At 41.1% G+C, this 23,733-nt stretch overlaps 1 protein-coding gene across 1 annotated transcript; it reads right to left on the bottom strand.

Moving 5' to 3' along the window:
• Positions 1 to 842: 842 nt before the first annotated feature.
• Positions 843 to 20,779, bottom strand: LOC307250133 (hexokinase-1). The gene is made up of 21 exons (XM_080027103.1): positions 20,458 to 20,779; positions 13,232 to 13,394; positions 10,976 to 11,124; positions 10,696 to 10,815; positions 10,334 to 10,429; positions 10,062 to 10,161; positions 9,347 to 9,530; positions 8,625 to 8,780; positions 8,404 to 8,491; positions 7,928 to 8,073; positions 7,479 to 7,671; positions 7,225 to 7,336; positions 6,637 to 6,785; positions 5,881 to 6,000; positions 5,649 to 5,744; positions 5,448 to 5,547; positions 5,166 to 5,349; positions 4,802 to 4,957; positions 4,491 to 4,578; positions 3,285 to 3,430; positions 843 to 2,743 (listed from the first exon to the last, which is right to left on the bottom strand). Exons 1-21 carry the CDS (start codon positions 20,518 to 20,520, stop codon positions 2,596 to 2,598), a joined length of 2,757 nt encoding a protein of 918 aa, XP_079883229.1. The 5' UTR covers positions 20,521 to 20,779; the 3' UTR covers positions 843 to 2,595.
• Between the last annotated feature and the right edge of the window lie 2,954 nt (positions 20,780 to 23,733).

Raw genomic sequence — 23,733 nt, 5'->3', positions numbered from 1 at the left:
CCTATGAAAGCTGCTCATTGGCGCAGGGAAACATCGTGGATATAATTTCTTCCGCATTATGGGAGCCTATAGCCCCGCCTAGCCCTTATGACATTTCATGACGTACCGGATGTAGAAATATTCTCAATCTTGAGCATTGTAAGCGAGAGGTCTGCACAGTCACATTTTATACCGACCATGGAAGTATAAGTTTGTTTCACTACGACTGCTTTCAGCTGCCCACCCCTTCTCCTGCCAAAAACTGCTAATAAAACAGCTGATACAACTCTTGAGATGGCGTTTTAAAAAGATAAAACTTTAATTTTATTATTACATGGTCTAAAGATAATTATGAGCCTTTGCGGAGACAGAATGACTGAAGTGACATTAGACTGGAATAATGTGACATAATTATTGGGTCAATTTCTCTTCTCTGTGATGTGTCTAGGTGGTGAAGATGAATGGGCTAACCTGATAAGAAAAAAGACATTTTTACCATGGAGTTATTTTGTCACAACTTTTTGACATTCAGATTACACAGGGACGTAATGAAACAATCTGTATTTTTTGTCTTAAGAAAATGGCAAGTTATTTGTTGCCTAAATAAAAGCATATTATATGTTGAATACATGTGACGTATATGTACATGTGTGCAATGGTCCTTCAGTTGTATACTAAACATTGTATGAATGCTAAAGAGGTGTCATTGGTGGTGCTGGAGGGAAGTGAGCAGTCTTGGAGCTGGTGCAGATTTTGGGTGTCTTGCTGAAAAACGGGAAAGTGACCTCTGACACACAAATGACACCACCAAACCATATACTGTATATACACATTCACAAGTGCAACACACTACAACATTAGATTGAAACGTCTTTATTTAGTGACTTATTTATTGACAATGTTGGACAGATACAGTCTGGGTTTTGTGAAAAAAGCAAAGGTGGTAAAATATCTGTGTGATGTTGGGCTTGCTTTCCGACAAGTCTTCTTGGGGAGGACATTTGAAGCCAGGATAGTTTAGGAGTAGCCTAAAGTTCTGGCATTTTGAGTACAAATTAAGAATAAAAACTCAACTTGCTTGCATTGCAATGACATTGGTGGGATGTCATATTAGCTACAAGTTGAGTTGGTGCTAATCTGTCCCCACCAGAGTTTTTAATGTCGTCAACAAGGATGGCAGTAAAATGTGCTGCAGTATCACCACAACTTCAGATGACCCGTTTGCATCCCGACTGTGATTTAAAAAGCTCTTATCTTTTTGTAGTATATGATTTTCTATCTCTACAATGAAAATATCCCAGAAGAATGCCAGTGAACAAACCAATCAATCTTTTAATTGATTATTTGATTTTATTAAAGACAAATATATGTTTATGACTTTGCGTGAATGAGCCACACCATACAGTTGTTCACTTAAGCACCTTCCTCAGCCTTTAAGAGCAGTGTGAGTAACTATAGGGATAAGCTTTACTTCTAAAACAGCTTCAGATAGGCCTGCAGTAATAATCTTCTGATATAGTTTGGCCATTGTTCTTCCATTAACTGGCATCCAAGTTAGCACCACATTTCTGTTTTATGACTCTTGCTCGGGAGCTGGTATGTCTCACTATAAGGAGGAGGGTAGCCAGCACTTCTTGAGACATTAACAACTTGTCGACAGCTGTGATTAGTACCAACAACAGAGTTTCTACTGAGTAAAATACAAGTCCTCAGTGTACATTTGATAGTACAGTAGAATAGGATTGTTGTCATAAATTAGACTACATCTGCACATTCCACAAGCATGTGGCATGTCATTCCCCAATAGATCAATCACGGTAGAATTCCCTCTTTTGTCACAACTCTGCCTTTGTGTGGTTTTAGTGAATCCACCAAAGGACAAGTACTGACTGAGGACTTTGCCTCATTACTGCAACAGTAACATTTTTCAACAACTCCCAATATAAAAATAAAATAAATAGCAACAATTTGTGTATAAGATATTGTATTATCTATGGGTAAGATATTAAAAACTTTGAAGCAAAAATATTCCCTTTCATCCCATTACACATTTATATATTGCACATTTATATATTGCTATCCCTCTTATGTCTCGTTTTATGTTGAACAGACACACTTACAGAGGACACACTTTGGTAGCTTTGGTACGAAGCTTTAAAATTGCCTTGCAACTGTTCGTATCGGTATATTGTAACAGACAGCAGTCAACAGAGGACTCCTCGAGATGGCAACGAGATAAAAGCTCATGGGCGGAGTGTGTTGAGGGCCCTGTACATTTAAACAGGAGCTAGGCCTACATGTCTTTATCTCTATGATAAGTTTAACCTCAAAATTCACAAAACTCCAAAAACCTTGAGAGTCTGAGTATTGTTACAATGGTTTATCAGACATAATCTACCTGCAACATAGTGCCTGCCTCTCTGTTACTCAACACAGCAGAGAAAGCTATCTCTTACTGTCTGCGTCATGTAGACAAGCTAAAGCTACTGAAGCGTAATAGGATACATTGAGTGGACTGGTTTGATTCGGGAGGAGGGAGGGAGAGGGGGAGCAGGTGGAGAGAGGGGAGGACCTACAGTAGTGGGGAGATGACAGCAAGGCAGAAGAGATATTTTTCTATTTATTGTTTAGCTCCTGTCTTAGCCGGCAGCCCACAGCTGTGATGAGTGCAGCTCCTTTGCCGCTGCCATCCTCTGACAGCAGGAAGTTAACATTACATTTAGGAGCCAGTTCATTGACGGTCTGGTGCATGATCCCGGAGAAACTAAACAAGAGACAAAACATTTGGCATTTGTGAGGTGGTGAGGTGATCAAATTGAAAAAAAAAATAGCTTATTTAAGTGTAACTCAGAGTGTTAGGACCGGGAACTACAACAACGGTGATAGGGATGTTTAATACAATCAGTTTCTGTGATGATATAGCACCTCTTTATTAGTTTCTAAAAATTATGTTATTACTGTAATTGAAAAGACATTAAATCAGTAAAGGAAATATGAGATGGGAGTGTGGGGGGGGGGACTTTGGGAAGGCTCAACATCAACAACGCAGAGTTAAATCTAGGTAGAATATTATCATGGCCAACAAAGACACTTCCTGCAATAGCCTACAGTTCTTTACAACATCCTTGCCCCAAACTAGTTTAACCTGACAAATTACTTTAGTGGAACAAAGTTGTCAAGTGAGTACAGTGAATGTCATTAGCTAACCTTTAGTTTAGACTTTAGCTTATCATATAACAGATATGCCTGGTTAACATTTTTTCATCTTTGTTTCTTAGGTATATAATTTGAGGAATTCAACTCACTGTGGATGTAGTTTATACAGTGTCCCGTCCACCCCTACAGTGATGTTCAGATGGTCCAGTCCTCTGTTTTCTCTGATCTTATCGACCACGGCCGCCATTCCTGCCCCACACAGCTGAGCTGCACGATGTGACACTGCTCCGCATACCTGCGTAACAATGAAAACCATTATCATTATTGCAACACTTAACAGAATGTTGCTACCAGTTAGCTCAACTAAACAAAATTGTATCACTCTACAGACACTGAAAATAAATATAACTTAAAATGCCCATATAAGCCTACACTCCTATAACGAATGCAGTTTAGTGCAACAGTCCTCTAATGATTCTTAGTTCTAGTGTAAAGGATGCAGTTTGTGGATCTGTTGAACGACATATTCGGAAAAGTGTTTCTAATATTTGATCCATGGGCAGACTTACAGAACCACTTCTCTGCATAATGCAATAGGCCTACAGCTCAACAACAACACGGCATACTACATCCTTTAAGAATGTTACACAAGCAACTCTTAAAAAAACTTTAAGATTTTTGTCTTAATGAAAGTAGAATTTATTGCAGGCAAGTTGTATTGGAGTGGAACAGTTTAGTTTTATCTCGGAAGAATGAATAAACTGGCAACCAAGTGTACAGTTAATTCCCTGCTAGCACCAAGTGACATGCAATAAAGTGTCGAGAGTTGTTGTTGGAAAGTGCCAGGGAAGTATTGCCAAGGGGTTGAGTGTGACCCTGGAGCTACACTGAGCCCGGAATGGCACATAGCCGCATGTAACAGTGTGTCATGTTGCAACACTGGCCAAATTCAAGTCGCTGCAGTTACTTGTCAGGAGCAACAGGAGCAATGTCTGCTTAGTTAAGGGCAAGGGAGGACACAACCTTCCCCAATGTACAGAGTTGTTTGTGATCAATTTGTGACAAGACACACAAACACACAAAGAAAATGTGTTGGCAGGCTGAAATTGAAATATGTAGTATATGTCATATATGTCTGCTGCTGTGCGGACGAGCCCGGTTAACAGTTCACATTGATTAGAGTGGGAGATATTCTTTATGGCTCGCTGCTACGTAAAGTGGCCAATAGGGGGTGTTACTGCATTAGACTGCACTAAACATGACTGTTCTGAATAACTACAAACTAAAATTACTATGTTGGTATAATACAATTTGTTATACACACACACACACATACGTATCCTGCCACACTTTACCTCTTTGACAATGATACTGTCATCACAGGTGCTGTCCAGCCCTAAGTGTTGCAGGATGGATCTCACCTGCAGCAAAGCCAATCTGTCACTGGAGAAAAAAAATCTTGATACATTAGTAGGATGTAAATCAACTCATCCACAAAATGTAAGTACAATTTTAAAAGGACAAGAATATTAGTGGCTAAAGTGAAAAAAGCAAAGAAGTTCTACAAGGAGTACTACTGGCAAGTTATTATCACTTTCACAGCTGGGCAAGATAAGATAAAACATTATCACTCTGTAAACACAAACACAGTGCGCTTTCCTTTTACCTCTCTATCTGTGAGAGGAACTTTGTCTCGAAGATGCCTCTGGTCTTCAGTGTTTCAGAAATCTGTCCTCTGAACAGGAATCCTTTCCTGGTCATATCTATCAGGATGTTGCGCACAATCTCACCAAGATACATGCCACTGCACATTTTTTCATATCTATAAAAACATATGCAAACAGAAAATATACACACAATTAGCCAAGAACGTGCATCCACATATATTTGAAGTCCAGGAAATAAAGGGATATCATGCCAGCACGTGTTTCAGACTTAAAGAACAAAAACAGTGTGAGTGTGTGTGAGTGAGTGTGTGAGAGTGAGAGTGTGTGTGAGTGAGAGTGAGAGTGTGTGTGTCCAATTTTAACCTTTGTTTTCCTGGATTAAGGGAGACGTCGTCCACAGAACGGTCATGCTCTGTCCTAAAGTCGTCAAGACATCCGTTGTCTCCGAAAGCCCCCCACTCCATGTTTACACACATCTGTCCCTCATCTCCCTCTACCATCTCTATGTTCCTCATCTCCTCCATATAACATGCATTACTGCCAGTGCCTATAATCAGACGGACACAATTAGTTGAAAAGAGCACAGAAAACTGAAAAATATATCAAATCAAATAAAAGTAAAGTATACATTTAAGGGAAACTAACCAGCAATCAGTCCAATCTCACAGGTGGGTTCCTCGTAGGCACAGGTCATCATTGTTCCTACCGTATCGTTCACTATGGCCACCACGTCCAAGTCAAATTCCTTAAAAAAGGAACACATTATATGAATTCACGTCACAGTATACATTGTGAAACACAGTACCATCTTTAACCAAGTGATGCTGCAACTAATATGCTACTTACTTCTCTCCTCTTAATGGCCTCCCTCAACAGTCCCACCACATTTTCTCCTTCACAGTCTGTCGCCTTAAAGCCCTTGGTCCATGTCAACAGGATGCCCTGCACAGAAACACACACATACACACAAATGGAAATATTCTTGAATGTGCGAATTTCGTGATCTGTTCTTTGAAATCTCAAGGAAGTAAGAGACAGAACAGTATTATGATAGATGAAGTAAGAGTTGTGTTCTCACAGCATCCAGGCTAGTCTGTTTGCAGGGGAATGAGAAGGTGAAGCCCAGAGGAAGACGAGCACTCTTCATCCCCATGTAGTCCAGGAAGTCACTGATGCACTGCACAATGTGATCAAACAACTGGAAAAAGAAAGACATAGCAAAGTGTTACCCCACAGTGTGTAAGTGTGTGTGTGTGTGTGTGTGTGTGTGTGTGTGTGTGTGTGTGTGTGTGTGTGTGTGTGTGTGTCAGTCATTATTTTTTTTTTTACTTATACAATCTGAATTAGTAGGTGTTATACATTTTTACATTGGATTTTACGGAACACATAAATGAAGTGCCAAATCACGTGATTATAGAGTACTGTTATATAATCTGACTGTTCTGCAGGCAGTACATAATACTGTACCTTCAGTTTGTATGTGTGTGTGCGTCACTTACTTAACCAGGCAAGTTCATTCATCATATTTCCAGCAATGGTCTGGAGGAGTAGTTTTAATAACGCGGACGTAGTGCTGAATGACAAGCATATTCCTTTCATGTTGACCAATAAGAGGGCTAATTTACCCTGACTCGCAATAGGTTAACTTTGGTTGCGTCTGAAATCAATCACCCATTCTATGTCAATTCTTGAAAACACTTTTCAATGATGTGATGGGAACTCATTTGATGCCACTGGATAGAGTATAGTGGACACACACTGTATATGCATTGCCTGCATCACTTAACCGTCAGTTTGACACAAATGAATGGGCTGCAATGCCAATGGATCTCACCTCCTCTCCAGTGCCCTGCATCACTTCTAGAGGAATAGCGTAGATCTTGTTTTGCATCTCCACTGTTCTCCTCTTGCCTGAACGAATCTTGACCAATAGAACTCTGAAGTTGGTTCCTCCTAAATCCAACGCCAGGAAATCCCCATGCTCTGAAGAACAAGGCAGATGGACAAACAAACACAGATATTGATGAATAATATAAAACTGCAGCCATGACACACACACACACACAAACAGGTCTGTGTGGCTTAATGGAACTCTTTGAAGATGAAAAAAAGAGGAGCACAGGTTTTTAATAGGGGGCCGGGGGGATCTGTCAGTGTGTTAAGATACATTTTTGTCCGGCATTGTTGTTCTTGAAGTTGGATTGTACACACATCTACAGTGACGTAATGATGTGGCTCTCTCCATGCATAGTGGAAAGACGGTAACAGAGAGGTGTGACATGGTGCAATGAGATGCTAAGCTGCTGAGTAATGATCTCAGCTGCTGGCTCTCCCATCAAAAAACACACAAGTTGACAGCTTGAAAATGTATGTTTATACTTGTGAGTTTGCGTGTGTGTGTGTGCGTGCATGCGTTTTTCACCTGAGCCATCAGGAGTGCTTTGTACAAAGGTTGGCAGCATTTTGACAGTTGCAGAGTCCTGGGTGCTCTTTGAAAGGCCATTTTGGATCTCCTCTCTCATTCGCTTTTTTACCTGAAGAAATTAAATAAATATATCTTAAAAAGTGACCTAACACACAGTGAATGACACACAAACACATACTGTTAATACACACACACACACACACACACACACACACACACACACACACACCGCAGTATCTCCCCGTCCTCACCTCCAGCAGTTGTTTAGTCGTCAGGCGGAATTGGGCCATTGTTTCGGCAATTTGGTGTGATTGGTCGGCAAGTCTGTAGGCCACAGCCGTCACCATGGCTGCTCCTTTCCCACTGCCACTCTCTGATAGGAGGAACCGAATATCAGCGTCCGGGACCAAACGACGGACTGTCTTATGAAGACGACGGGAATATCTAAAATGGAGAGTGTGCAGAACTTTGAATAGGAATGTGGTCTTCTTTGGACAGTATATACTACATACCGATAAAGAAGGGACAACATCATGTGGGCTATACGGTAATGCACCTCCAAACACCTGACAGCAGCTCAATTGGTGGAAAGGTATGTAGCAATGAGATGCAAAATAAAAATGACGTAAAGGCTGATAAAGCACGTAAAATAGACGCAAATGCAGACACATTTATCTTATTTGAAATCGGTGTTACTCACTGTGGGTGCATCTTGTATAGAGATCCATCGATGCCTACAGTGGTTCGGAGTCTTGCCACACCTTTGTTCTCCTTTAGCCTATTTAGGATGCCTGCCAGCGTGGCAGCTATCAGGTTGGCAGAGCGGAAAGACACAACGGCACAAACCTGAGGGAGGACGAGAGGAGGAGAGAAATGCATCAAGCTAGATTAACAAAGCACATTTTATTTGACTTATTCAGATGCGACAGCAGAGCCTGTATTAACTCCCCTTAACTCACATATGTGGGCAGTGAACATTTTCATGATTATGTTGGCAAATTTAAAACATCTATAGAAATGCCAAGACACACCAATACTGTTAACATTTTGTATTTCTTCCCCTATACTTTAAAATCGTATGGTTGAATGTATAAAACTAAATTCTTGAATATACTTGAACTGTTTCCCTAATATGAGTGGCATCTCTGAAAAGATGGATTCACAAGATTTACACACATGTTGCACACCAATGCAGTCGTCATGCGAGGGCTCCAATCCAAGTCTGATTAAAAGCTCCTTGGCCCTGGTCAGCCCCTCTTTACTCCTAAACAGGCAAGACAGAGACACAGAAGCGGTGATTTACTAGACATATGTATATATATATATTATTCAAGTTAAGTTAGGTTTAACTACTCATTTAAGAAAATGCATTGACATTAAAATACCTTTCAACTTACTTCTCTATGGCTGACATGTGTTTGGTATCAAACTTGCCCTTGGTGAGCAGTTCAGGGGTGATCCTTCCCTCAAACAACATGCCCTCTCTGGCCATCTTCACTAGGATGATACGAACCAGCTCCCCTAGGTACATGCCACTGACCATCTTCTCAAATCTATGGCACAGGGAAAGAGAAAATAAGAGGTGAGCAATACAAAAACCCATAAACCTACTTTTGATTAATGTCTGTCTAAGCCATACTTTTCTGCTGTAACAATTGAAGGGCGTCAATACTTGAATTTTGAGCAGGTGAACTTTTTCTAATGGTATTCAATAGGGAAAATGAATGTGCTGATTTGGATGCTGTTGGCATCCCCTCACATTTTTGTATCAATAGACTTTGCCTTCTATGTGGAAAAACCAAGAGCACAGAGCCAACAAAGAGCATTGGGTATGCTATTCATATTAACAGAATGCCTCTGTGACAACTTCTGTTAACAGCACATAACTTGGATCTTAAAGCACAGTGTCAATAACCAGCTAAATTCTGCTAGATATTTTTTTTAAAGCATTGGTGGAACAAAACTGCTTTAGGTTTCTTGTAACTACTTGTCAATCTTATCTATATAAACAATAACTGGTTGGGTGACTGACAGCTTATCAGCTAATTTTATGGTTCCCTTGCATCGTTAAAAGTGGCTCATTTAGATTATCGCAGTGATGAACACGGCTGTGACATACAGCTGTTTGCCGGGGTTTATAGAGCCTCGGTCTATCTCTCTGTCAAACTCAGTCCGGATGTCTTCCAGCCTGCCGTCGTCTCCAAACGCTCCCCACTCAGTGTTCACACACATCCTGCCCTCGTCCCCCTCCACCTGGTCAATGTGACGCAGCTCCTCCATGTAACACGCGTTGGTGCCAGTGCCTAAACACAGAGAACATATCCTCACAGTTTCATCTCATTTTTAATTCTACTGATTAGATTTGTCCATTAAAGCTATAGTGCGTAACTTTTTCATACAAATTAATGCTGGTTACATTCAAGCCATCTCCAAACGAGTTAACAGTGTTGATTAAGCCTGTATGCTCCACAAAACTATCTCTGTATTTATCATTATGGCAGCGTTTACAAACTGCTGTCAGCCCCTGTCACTGGCCCAAGAGCTCAGAAAAATCCTAAGAAGCGCCCCAAAAATGTTTCGCTTGTTGATTCAACTGCTACTGTAAGAAAAAACTTGGATGTAAAGCAGAAGTCATAAAATCCATGCTCGATCACTGAGGGCTTACCTCAGATACGCCAGCAGTGTTGTTGTAATTACTAAGAATTCCTCATGGGGGCAACATAAGTCATACACTAGCTTTAAACTGTTCTAACACATAGATGTTGGCACAATGCCAAATTCACTCTTTATTTTGATTGGTCCCTTGATTATTCAAATGCACATTGTTATAGTACCGATGATAATGCCAACTTCACAGCGCTGGTCATCAAAACCACAGGTCATCATGGTTCCCACTGTATCATTCACTACTGCCATGATGTCAGCATCATAGTCCTGAAACAAATTAAAGGAGGCACGTGTAAGTATGTTTTTCAGGATAGGTATGTTTTGCGGAGCCATTTTGCACCAGCATTACGATAAACACGTTACTGACTGCTGTACACACTACAGAATCAAAGTGGTGTGGCATCAAACGAGTGCTAATGAGACAAAAGATCAGACTCACTCCTCGTTTCTTAATAGCTTTGTTGAGCAGCTGGACGACGTCCATTCCCTCCACTCCGCTGGCCTTGAAACGCTTCGTCCATGTTATCAGAAAGCCCTGAGAGGAATAGATAGAGAGAACCAGAAGGGAGTGAGACAAAATAAACGTGATGCTTAATGGAGAGGTCTCGATTACAACTGTTGCCGCTCATAATGTAAATGTACTGCATGGTAATCTTCAACTATTTGAATACAAGCTTATAAATGAACACGTGTCATAAAGTAAGGGATTACATAGCAAAGTGTACAAGCAAGACATTTACTTCCCAAACTACTGCTTGTGAACCTCGATCAGGCGAAGAACTTTTGATTTTGGTTTTTTACCTCGTCTAGTTTGGTCTGCTGGCAGGGGAAGGAGAAAGTAAACCCAACTGGAAGTCTCTTGTCTTTGATGTTGTGTTTTTCCATGAAGTCACCAAGGCACTCTGCCACATGGTCGAACAGCTGGAACAGAGAAGAGGGGGATGTCATCTCAGGATGAGCTGTGTGTGCCTGTGAGTGTCTGTGAGTGTGTATGCGTGTGTGCATGCGTGTGTGTGTGTGTGTGTGGGTGTGTGCATGTGTGTGTGCGTGTGTGTTCTAGTAGTTCAGTGTTAACACCTACTCCTGTTCCAGTTCCATGAATGATGTCCTCTGGTGTGTCATAGTTCTGACTCTCCATATGAACGGTCTGTTTCTTCTCATGGCTCACTCTGACGCGGAGGATCCTGAAGTTACTGCCTCCCAAATCCAACGCAATGAAGTCTCCCTTCTCTGTCCAGACAGAAAGAATAGGAAGATATAAGGCTTATGGTAGAAGTGATGCTTGTCTTTGGGCTAAAGCTGTTGTCTAGAAATACTGCAAAACAGCAGTCAATAAGTGCATAACAAAAGTTTGCAGTGTGTGTGCATTATGTGTTTAACATTTCCTTGAATAATTTCTGCAAAAATGAACTTCATGTACAAAAAACATGACTAACATAAAAAAAAAAATCTTCTTCGTTTTTAAACATTATTATTATTATATGTCCTAAACATTGTAAGCAGTTATGTGTTCAAACATTTAGTTTTTTAATGAGTTGGCAGAAAGAAACCTCTACAATGTAAACCTGGCTCTTAACCCTCTAGAATACTCGCACACAAACATTTGATAATTGGACCCCATGTGTAATGACTGTGTTTTGTTTCTGTTGAAGGTGTCTGTGACCAAAGATAGTTAGTTTCTCACTATTGTGTAACTTCCACTTCCTTTTATACTTAGTGATTTGGTACCAACAAATCAAACTGTAGCTCTTCATCTAAAGTACCCATATAGAAAGTACAAACAAGATGTCCCTACTGTAGCCACTAAAGTTAAACAAAGTGTGGATGCATTCTTACTTCAGCCATTTGAACCTGTAATATCTATTTTATTTAAATGTTCTATTTCTATTCATTCCCTTTTAAAATGTTTATTCATGCACTGTTCTAATGTGTATTGTGTATTTTAATATTGCCCCTGTAAAGCACTTTGAATGGCCTTGTGTCTGAATTGTGCTATATAAATACACTTGCCTCGCATTGCCTTGCCTTTATTTTATTCTATTTTTAGCGATATTACCAATATATTTTTAGAATTGTATTTATTCTTATGTGTGCGTCCTCTATCAGCTTTTTTTTAATTTTCCATTCAGTTTTCCTATTATACCATTCTATCTCTGTTTATATCTATTCCATTTCTATTTCAATTATACAATATTGTGACCTTGTAATACCTTGAAATAATGGGAAACTTACAGTCCTTTTTGTATTGTTCAGTCTTGACTGTGCACATTTGACAAAAGATAATGAATTATATTGAACAACAGTGATTCTAATGTGTGTCACTCAGCCAGTGAGTCAGTAAGGACATTTTCAAACATCCGCTGCATTAAAAGAGTGATACTAAAAAAGATCAGTTTACAATCTAGAGTAGGCTGCTGGCCAGTAGATAGCAGGTAGGTGTTTTTTTTAAATACTGTAGGATACTATGTAAATATAATACATTTAGAAGTATTCATTTAAAGGAATATTGATAATAAAGATGAAAAATAATAAGATTCACCCATCCAATTCATAGAAATACAGAGTGTAGACCATCAACCATTAGTAACCTGTGATCTAACAATAGAAGGAGGATTAGTGCTAATCTCTGATGTGTGTCTGTGCGTGTTTGTTCGACTATTTAAGATTTATTTTTGTGCCGACCTGTGTTTGCATGCAAGGGGAGAGTGAGAGCTTCACTTTCAACAATATTCTGCCTACTAAAGGTAATACAATCCAAACTCAACTTGAGTGGACAGACACTCTCCTCCCCAGCGAACAACATGTGAACAATTCCGACACACACAAATGTGAGGGAAGATGGATGCAATAAATACAGACTAGGCACTGACAGCATGCAGCAGACAATGACATAATGACAGGAAGGTAGAGGGGTCTGGGATGGCACCATTTGAGTACACATAATATGTCACTAACAAAAGGAAATGGTTGTTTTGCCTTTTCCTTTCTGGTTGAATTGATATTAGCAAGAGATATGGGGTGCCAGATAGGGAGGGAGGGAGGGAAGGGTATTGTATGGTACCTTTTTGTTAAACATTGAATTCAAGATAAAAAGAAATGTCTCTGTATAACACAATTTTTCATCATCAATGTGTTTTTTCTTTCCTCTGAAAATGGGGGCAGGGCTTGGCAACTATGAAAAGTTAATGAAGTGACCTTTTCTTTCTTTTTTATTTATTCTTTCTCTATTGTAACTTACTGTCCTGGTGACCACAAGACATGAATATTGTGAGTATGTAACATATCAGGTTCAGGCAACAACTATGCAGGGTCACAATAAAAGGTTAGAGTTACTAACCCGAGCCATCTGGGATCGAGCGCACAAACGTTGGCAGCATCTTCAGTGAAGCCGTGGGGTTAGTGTCCCGACCCAGTCCTTGACCCAGCTCCATCCGAAACCGCTGCTTGATGTCCAATAACGTCTCATCAGAGAAACGCATGGAGTACAGATACTTATCGATCTGAAAATGAATGTCAGAAAAAAAAGTATGGAAGGGTTAATCTTCTTAATCTTGACCATAAATCTTCAACTCACACACACACACACTTGAGGTGAGAGATTTACTGGATTTGCTAATGACATAGCCTTTATTTTATGTATGGCGGACGGTGCACAGAATGTATGACTGTTTATATTGTCATCCATGAAGATTATCCACTTCCTGAACAGATTGAAATAAAACTACAATAATTCCTAGCCCTGCATGACCCAAAGATGAATCAGAGCTACTTCACAAGATAACGGTTTTTATATTGTCTTGTTCTAATGAAAGCATAGCATCATCAGTGTGACAGAGCAGGGCCAGGAAGTACAGGCCACTCCCTCAGTGCTGTTATCAGGGCAATATGCACAGAGGGGTGTTCCCTGTGAATTTATTATGGATATGACAGTAATGATGCTAAGTAGGAGAGTCTGTGACACATAAATAACAGCGGGAGAGAAGTCAAACACAGCTAGGTTTGCCTTAAAGTAACTTTAAGCCAGTATTGACATACTGTATATCTGGACGGGTCAGACTGGCTGCCTGTTGAAATTGCTCACTGTGTAAACTGTCGCAGGCACAGCGCACCACAGCCTTTCAGGAACACGATGTTGAACAATCCTGGTGAAATCCATTGTTGCATCAGTCTCTATGATAAAGCAATGGCATACCATGTTCATGAGTGTGAACCACCAAGAGCAGAATATAACAGACACTTGACTGTGGCTATTAAATGGCATGTTCATTATGACCTGCTCCTTAAAGTGACAGTGAGGTGAGTGCTGTAGGATTAACTCAGTCAGTGTGACTTGAATATACTGAATTATCATCGGTCTGCTTCATAACAATTGCCACCACACTATGTGCAATTAATAAGTACTCATAGAGGGTCAGCCCACTGATACAATATCCACACACCAACACGTACACATGTGACAATTTACTAATATTACTCATTGTAAAAGACATCACATAGGAATGTTGTCACTTCCCGTTTTTTGAGTCAAACATTAACTGTACTTCCTATACAGTTCTGTTCCTTGGTAATAGATTCAGGATAGCCTACTGCCAGTTTGGGCGTGGGCATACTTACACAAACACATTTACATGGCTGGCCACAGAAATTAATTGTATTGTAGAGAAATATGTGTGCTGACACTTAAGTAAAAATACAGTGTTTCTCATATGAAGGCTACAATCAGTAGACATGTATTGTACATATAACCACCAAATATGTTGATGCAATATGACAACTGCAATCATGTTAGCAGAGAGTGTGATGAGGATTGTCTGATCCCGTCAGTGGCTGACAAGTAAGTTTTTGACAAACATTGGCGGCATGCTGTTTAACCACGCAAAATAAAACAAGTTGTGCCGCAGCGTCCACATGGATAGAGAGTCACATACATGATGTTCCAGCTGTTAATGTAGGTGTTACATTCCTTATGTTCTGTCTAAAAATGGAGGTGCCCCTCTTGGATGGAAGCTCATTAGAACCTGCTGTTGTAGAACTGGTAGCTGGAGAGGTGCCCAACAGCTGAGTAAATGTAAACTCTCAACTTCATGAGCTCAGTTGACTGCTTTGGCTCTATTAACTTGCTGAGGTGTAGTTGGTCATTAAAGACATATATTGACTGCACAGACATGTTGGTGCTTGACTAGGCCCAACCCCAATTCCTCTACAACTTGCCCAAATCTGTTGTTCCAATTACACCATAGAGTCAGACACCAGCAAATAGCATGTCTCTCTCACACACACTCAATATAAACACAAGTGATGCGAGTCAATTCCATCCACACAGCACCCATCCTTGTTAACGAGGAACCACGTGTGAGTTGGTGGAAGATTTCACCTATCTGGGCAGCCTCATCAGTAAGGACAGCAGGGCATCAAAAGACATCTAAGCAACGCTAGGAAAGGCTCAGGGTTCCTTCTCCCAACTCCATTCCATCTGGAGATCAAAACGATACAGCCTTAAAAGAAAGATGCTCCTATACAAAAGCAATGTAAAGTCTGTTCTTCTGTACGGGTCAAAGAGCTGGCGAGTTGTCAAAGCAGACATGAGGAGAATGGAAGTGTTCCATAATGGATGCCTCTGACGAAACTCTCCAACAATGACCTTTACAAATAAAAAACAGGAAGCCGGAGCATCACCAAGGAGATCACGCACAGACACCTGAGATGGCTAGGACATGTGTTGAGGATGGAGCAGGACCGCATCACAAAATTCGCCTTAAGATGGGACACCACCAGGCAAAAGAAACCCTGGGAGGCCAAAAACCACCTGGGGCAGAACTGTGACACAAGAGCTGGAACAGATGAACGTGTCATGGGGAGAGGCCCAACATGCCGCCAGGGACTGAATGCAATGGACAGTGCTCATTAAAGCCTTTTGTTCCATAGGGGATGAAGAGTAGTAAGTAAGTAAGTCTCTAACACACACATAGTACACTCTCAAGTCCAAATACATGCATGGATACAGGAATGGGTACTCAAAGGCACATGAATTAAAGGCCTGTTGTTGCACAGATATGCATGTTAAGCAAGCAGCATTACAAAATTATTTTTTGAAACTGGTATAGATTGGTTGGTATATACGATAGAATGACAAACTCACAACGATTAGGCTACATAAAGTAATTTGACAGTGAACTTGGTACTCTAAGACATCTTTCTGATTTTTCCTGATTTGACTCTGTGATCCTTTGAAAGGGATCCAAACTCGAACCCTCTGTTTCCCAACCCAAGTCCTCACAGACTAAGCTACTGCCGCCTTAAAAAGGTCAATGCACAACAGACAGCTGCAGTTTCCTGCCACTAATAACTCATGTAGAGTGTAAATGTAAGGAGTCCCCAAACCTTCATATTCTTGTACTGAAACATACAAGAAAGAGTTCCATTTATCAATATTTGTGATACAGAAAACTCCTAAAACTTCCTTAAAGCACTGCATATCACATGTAATTTATTATATGAATAAAAATTGAGATTTGCACTTTTAATTAATGCGTTTAAAAGCTGCTTGCGAGTCTAGCTTAGAAATCTTCCCTGCCTTTTTTTTCCTTCATCGAGGTTGAGGTAAACAAAGCTGTAAAGGAAATTCAGCTATATCGAAGTCTGTTTACAGGTGTTGAGAAATATTACTGTACATGTGAATAAAGTTGTGTTTGAAGCCTTTTGTGGAGGATAAATCGTCTTCGGTGACCTCAATTGAAGACTTCGAACTTTGGAATTTAAAAACTCTTGGGGGTGTGGATTTGGAAGAAGTGAGCATGTTGGGCTACAAGTCTAACATGCTCACTTCTTCCAAATCCACACACAGCCCACAGCCCATCTCTGCTGGAAGGTATAGAGGCCCAAAGGTTAAATTACCTGCGTAAGCATAACATAGCAGAATTTCAGGCTGAACTATCGGTGAATGGCACTGTGGGAAATGCAGGCAGAAGAATCAGAATCAGAAGTCTTTATTTGCCTTGACATGTCAAACATGTTTGGAATTTGTTTTGGTACAGTGGAGTTTACAAGAGGACAGGTGCAAGATAGGACAAGACAAGGTGCAAAATAAGTACATAGTAAATAATAAAATAAATAAAGAAGTGCCAAAGTGCCAAGAGATCAAGTGATTGGGTACTACAGACCATAGGTCACTGAGTGGGGAGACAGGTGTGTGTGTGTGTGGGGGGGGGGGGGGGGCAGTGGCATTCAGGAGTCGGATGGCCATGGGGACAATGCTGTGCAAGTGTCTAGTTTTTAGAGTCTTTATTGACCGCAAACTCCTGCCTGAAGGGAGTGGGGGCGAAGAGACTGTGGGGGTGTGCGGGGTCAGCCATGATCTTCCTGGCCCTCCCCAGAGCTCTGCTGTTAAACAAGCCCCCAAGGCAGGATGTCACAAGTAAGACAAATGTATAAAATCAAATGTTTCCATTTCCATTTCTTCTTCATTGAACTGTCTATGGTGAGTCTGACACCATAGTGGAATGTATTGGGAATGCTAAAATCAGTGGAGCATTCTTCTAAGTAACATTTGCCAAGTGGTTGCTTACATGTTAGCCACAAAATGCAGACAGCAGATAAAGCATATGAATTGATGATGAGCTATTTAATTGACACTTGAATGATTTATAGTGACTAAGTACATACAGTACATCTGTTTAACCCTCTTGAAACTGATGTAATGATAAACTGATGAATTAACAAACAAAATGTATATTTGTCTACTGCAGGTCATGTGCACTATTCTAGTAGTCAGCTGATGTACACAGATCCATTCGGGTTTGGCACTTCTACACGGCGATCTATTTAAGCAGCCAACCCATTCTGCTCATGCCAACTGCTCAAGAGAAATCCACAGGAGGTCAGTTTATGCCGCAGAAAAGAAGTGAGCATGTTTGACTCAGCGTTCTGCAGCGAGAAACCATGCCTAAGCACTTCATAAGCCTACAGCAGGGGATCATCTGACCTCACATGCTGCTGCTCAGATACATATCACTTCTGTGGGCTGTGGAGAATAAACTGTGCACAATGAATGACTATGATTTATCATAATCTTTCATTTGTAACTTCATTGCCTCAGTTTTATCATGACATTTTTTTTTAAACCAAAATAGGAGTTTTTCCAGGTTTGTTCCAAACTCCCACACATTCCCTGGTGAGGTGAAATGGGGCCTGAGGTTGTCTGTACGCACGAGTCTGCAAATGTCGTGTTTTGCCTTCAACACACAACTTTCTCTGAATTCTTAAGTTTCAGGAAGAGATTACACACCATCCCCCATTTCTCCTTCTCTCTTTCCTTTCTTCTCTCTACAATGCCCTGTCCTCCACGTCATTTCTATTAGCTGCTTTCTTGAAAGCACTGAAACCTGACTCCATTGTGTATTTGCATGGGCTCAACGTTGTGCGCACTCCGCTTTGCCATGTGGAAAAATACTGTCCTCTACACTGCCCTCTCTTCTGTACCTTCCCTTCCTCCAGCTCGTGCACTCGTGTGCACGCACACACACACGCGCACACACACCCCCCCCCTTTGGATGTCCACTAAACGCCCAAAGTTACAGTCAAGGACACTGCAGTGGATTGAGTGAAGGCGAGTCACACTCAGCTGATTGAGGGCCTTTGACAGAGGCAGATACACACAGTTTCTATGAACACGCATTAAAGCTGTGAGATTACAGGTATACTTTGACTTATAGTTGCTTGAATCCTGGGCTGTGCAGTTTCTAAATGTCACAGACAAACTCTGCTCTTTGTGAAGCTACACAATAACTACACACCTGGCTCAGTGGGAGTGTGTGTGGGTGTATTTGTGTGTAAGCCTTCTCCTCCTGTCACCTATGGTCACATGGTTCAAAGCTGGCCTATTTTAGGGAGGCAGGGACAGGAAGAGAGCATGAGTAAAGAGGGAGGGAGGTGTGTTGTATTACATCAGATACTGTCTGGCAATAAAAAAATGTTTTACCTTCACAGACTATGATTTGATTTTGGAGAACCAGGTACACCTGGTAATGGGAGTTTAGTCTATCAAATTATGCAAATACAGATTACTCAGCTCTACTGAACTGAGGAAGCAGACAGTGTGGAAAATTAAGAAAGGAAACCTGATAGCTGTAAAGTATTTATACGGGAAAAATACCAGCGGGACTACAAGAATCTCCAGTTGGTGTGTATGACATCATCATGATGCGACCTTAAAGAGAACCAGCACCATATGTGAACATGTTGTGTCATGGCTTTGGAATTTAAAAAAAAACTTTTAAATATTTGATAAGGACATTGCCACAGGGGTAGTAAAGTAAGTTATTCAGCAATGACAAATATGACGACACAGGAAGTCTCTGAGAGTTTTCAACTTCGTCTGACTCACTTTATGTTACAAGTTTACAGGATGGAGCTGTGTTTGTTTCTTGGTAACATTATTCATTATTCTACGCAACTTCAGGCAAATTCAGTGGAAACATTTGTTGTCTGAGTGAATGGAAAAGCTCAGTACCTTAGATCCACACATGTAAACACACACACAAAACACACACACAAAACACACACATTGTTCTAAGGGCACGTAAAACTGGTCCAGTCAGTTGTAAACCAAAAGTCTCACAGTAAGGGCTGCTCAGCTGAGAAGTCATGAAAGACTCTCATTCATGGTGGTCACCTCGTGTCCTGTTTCACCTTTTAACTTTTACATTTTCAATAGTGTTTTGAAACGTTCTAAAATAAGCTACAAGAATCAGATTTAGGGACCTATTTATTCATTTGTTTTAGCTTGAACACACATTAATGCTATTGTTTGTCTGTTGCTCGAAAAAAAACAAAAAAAAACAAAGTAAAATATATATTCAAGGGATTTTCCACAGTGATAATGATCATGTCTAAGAATCAGTACTTCAACAATTGCTGTAATCTTTCTTCTTCTCTTCCTAAATGCTGTTGAGCTCCACCGAGACAAATGAAAGTATCATTTTAACAAGGCCACAAAAGCAACTTGGTGACCGCCAACATTACTTTACTTCTTATTTCTTGACATGCAGTTCTACCTTCTCATCCCTGCAGTGCCCATGTGTCCTTGCATCACTGCCTCTGACTTCCTCCTCTGACGCCACACCTCTCAAAACTCACATCATGGCCCCAATCAAACACCAGCGTGCCATCTCATTTTACACATCTTACAACTCCAATACACGCCTGTGCAGTTGGTCACGTCTCACTGAGCCAGGTTGAATCAGATCAGGGGGTGTGTAGGGGGGAGGGGGGGGGGGGTTACAATTGTGTTTTTCACTTTTCTCCCATCATGCTCTTAAGTTTTATTCACTTCCTTAAAAAGGCATGTTTCACTTCACAAAAGTTTCCGGACATGAACTGTGCCGGCAGCTGTACAGCAAAGTTACTATGATGGCAGTGTGAGCCAACCCAATGACCTCTACCAACACAGGCTCTCCTCTCTTCTCAACCCCTTGCTTCTATACCTCACATCCGTCTGTCTTAGCACTCACGCGGGGCAAACACAATGTCAAAAAAATGGAGGCAGAAGAATCAGGAAGCACTCACCTTTTTAACCTGGTCATCCTTGAGTTCAGTGAAGTAATAGGCTAGTAGCTGGGCCGCAATCATCCTGGTCCTCTTTCTTTCTCTCTCACACACACATGTAGACTCAATGAAACACACACACGTTCAGTCAAATGGAGAAAACTCCCAAATATCAAGGTACAAAAAAAAGGTAACTCAAACTCTGCTCTTGCTCTACTTTGTATATGTCACACGCTGCAAGAGATATGAAAGTATTCCTGAGTCTGATCTGGTGGTTCAAAATAGACAGAGCTGCTTTATGCTGCTAAGACCCTACAGCTCTTCTCTCTCTGAGCATGTGAGGGAAGCCAGGAAGCATGAGTGAGGCAGCAAGTTTAGCTGCAGGAGGAAGAGAGAAAGAGAGAGAGAAGCAGGGAGGGCCAAGAACATATGCCCTGCCTACTGTCTCTGAGCTTATTGGTTAGAGAGTGTGAGTGGCCATGGGGGGCAGCTGAGTTCCACATCCTCTTTGCTGCCATTGGATACTCTGGCTACGCCTTGGAGGCAAACTGAAGGGAGTGAAGGAGGTATAAAAAAGAAAGAGAGGGGGGTGGGGGGAGGGGTGTGCCTAATTAGGGTGGAGGCCAGGCAGGAGGAAGGGAGACTGGGAGAGAGAGACACAGGGAAGTCATGTGTGGAAGGGATTCGGGTTTTACTGCTTCAAGGAAGTTATAAAGTTACATACCCTTCGGCATGTGTCGGTAAGAGGATGACTCGCACAGTCATAATATAGGCTAAGTCAAACACTGTACGGCCTATAATTCAATGGTCATTTGACTTAAAAGGGGAGGGAAAGCTGCAGGCCTTTGCTACTTTAAGCCCGGGTGAGAGAGGTGGAAGGACAGGTTTTACATGTTGATATTGTTCAGGAATATGTGGGGAGGTCAGAGAGCATCAGAGCCAGTTTGTAAGGGTTCAGGTAGAAAGTGCTGTACAAGCTTCCTCTCCTATAAGAGGTCAGGGCAGGGACGACCTTCAGTGGAGGCAGCATGGCGTAGCTTTTTGTTGTTGTTACTCAAACAGTACCTGAATGTATGGGGAGGGTTTTCCACACCTGAAAGTTCTATGTGTTTGGGTCCTGAAACATGAAGATCTTATTTAGAATGATTAATGGTGTGTGTGTGTGTGTGTGTGTGTGTGTGTGTGTGTGTGTGTGTGTGTGTGTGTGTGTGTGTGTGTGTGTGTGTGTGTGTGTGTGTGTGTGTGTGTGTGTGTGTGTGTGTGTGTGTGTGTGTGTGTGTGTGTGTGTGTGTGTGTGTGTGTGTGTGTGTGTGTCAGTCCTATGCCACACCACCTCAGCCTTAATGTCATATAATGTTAAGTAATAATCGTAAGTGTGTTGCTTATTGACACTGACTCAACCAGCTACTGTCTTTAATGACCTCAGGCGTGCTAACTGAAAATGTTTGACCCCCCCCCCACCCCCCTTGCAATTAAGACTATTGTACTTTTGTTTGTCTCTGTGACTCGAAACATCGATTCAAAGTTAGGTGTTTACAACAGAAATCAGTGTGAAGATGCTTTGACTTACTTATACTTATTCTTGACTATAAATCTGTCTTTCTATTCTACCTCCTAAAAGTAGAGTAATCCTAAAGCAGTGCATTCCACTCGCCTCTAGAAAGAAAGCCACTCAGTCACTCCACCATCCAGAGAGTCAACCCATCGGACAACCAGTTCCTCTGTAGCTGTCCTTTCAGACAGACGCAACATCATCATCACAACAACAAGAACAACAACAAGAGCTGTGTGTTGTCTGGACTTCACTTCACTTCTATAGACCCAGAGGAACTGAAATCCTTTATACACTCGATATGCAAGCACACGGAAACCAATAAGTGGAATGAATTTAACTTTCTTTGTGCTTAAAATGTATCATATTACAATTATTTATGTCACCGCTTTCAGTGTAGACAGTACACAGTAAAAAAAACTACTTTTGGTAGACCGAATACAGCACAGAACCATGAGTTGTCCATAGGAAACACATGCTCAGACCCTTTTTTCCACCACAACATATGTGACATTTTATTCAATTATATATATAACTATTCAGATTTTTTTTTTTTTTTTTTTGTATAATGCCTCAAGTGCTTGTGATTTCATCTTTTTCCATGAATGCCATTCGACATCCTCCCCGCCAACCTGCCTGGACACGTGCTGTGAGCTGCTGTGGGAGTTGGGCTGCCTACACCAAACACACATTGCCATGGCTGGCTGCATATTAAAGTGGGGCTATTGAAGCTGATGTTTCACGGCATTAAAACAGTTCCTCTTGTGAAACATGATCTGAACTGAAATGAATTGATGAAAAATTGTGGCATCTACATTTACACAGCAATGAGAAAAGTCTCACCATAAGGTTCATCACCATTTGTTCAAAGATATCCTGCAACATGTAATCTGTGTACAGTACACCACAGACTGAAGCTATCATTAGCCAGCCTGCTCCTGCTGCAGGCTGAGACTTATCACAGTAAGTTAACTACAAGCACAACCCATAACAGAAGTATGTATGAGGGATCTTTGCAGTCAACAGTATTTTTCAAGCTATTCTTCCATAAGCACATGCCTATGGTTTGCCTCCTTCTTTTTCACCTCATCTGTTTCTTTGAATTTCTAATTTAAAAACAACAGGTTTGATTTTTTTTACCTTTATTTATACAGTTAATCTCATTGAGAAACAGGGTATCATTCTAAAGAGAGACCTGTTTGAGACAATAAAGCCTAACAACAATATGTTGCAGACAGACAGACAGATGTACCAGTATAGGCTACATACATACACTATTTTAATTGTATAAACATTTAAAAACATCTTCACCACTGAACCAGAACAATTGCAGATTATCCCAGGAGTGTTAGCTCCCTCAGAATATGATGCTCTCTGGATAATTATATTACCGTAATTGATAAAGTTTTCCCATGGTCAAGTGGAGCTGGCATCCTGCAGCTGACACCCCAATGATGTTGTTTGGCATTGTAGCGTCTCATTTTTCTACCGTCCACTCCATGAGGAGGTTCAAATCCTGGCTTCAAGCTTCGATTCATTGTATTTTTGGAGAAAGCAAATTGGTGCCAGAGCACAATGATACCAGGGAAGGGCCAAAGTCCTTTTGTGGGTCTTTAGGAACCAGCGTCTCCACTCTGTCCGTGTAATGGTGAGCATTTCTGTGTGTGTGTGTGTCAAAGCGCTTATTGTTGGTCAACAGGGGAGACAAAGACACAAACCCACATGCTCACAAAGGAGCCTTGAAC

This window comes from Ammodytes marinus, assembly GCF_949987685.1.
Source record: "Ammodytes marinus genome assembly, chromosome: 1".
Lineage (NCBI taxonomy): Eukaryota > Metazoa > Chordata > Actinopteri > Uranoscopiformes > Ammodytidae > Ammodytes > Ammodytes marinus.
The sequence above is the reverse complement of the archived record's forward strand: the minus strand, read 5'-3'. Positions and strand labels throughout refer to the sequence as shown.

Bases quoted from the DNA above. Each gene is read 5' to 3' on its own strand.
- LOC307250133 (XM_080027103.1), bottom strand. From the start codon at position 20,520: ATGATTGCGGCCCAGCTACTAGCCTATTACTTCACTGAACTCAAGGAT. The intron at 8,781-9,346 runs GTATGTCACAGC...CCTGTGCCATAG, and splicing joins ATAAACCCCGGCAAACAGCT to ATTTGAGAAGATGGTCAGTG. The intron at 4,958-5,165 runs GTTAAAATTGGA...ATGTTTTTATAG, and splicing joins CTTAATCCAGGAAAACAAAG to ATATGAAAAAATGTGCAGTG.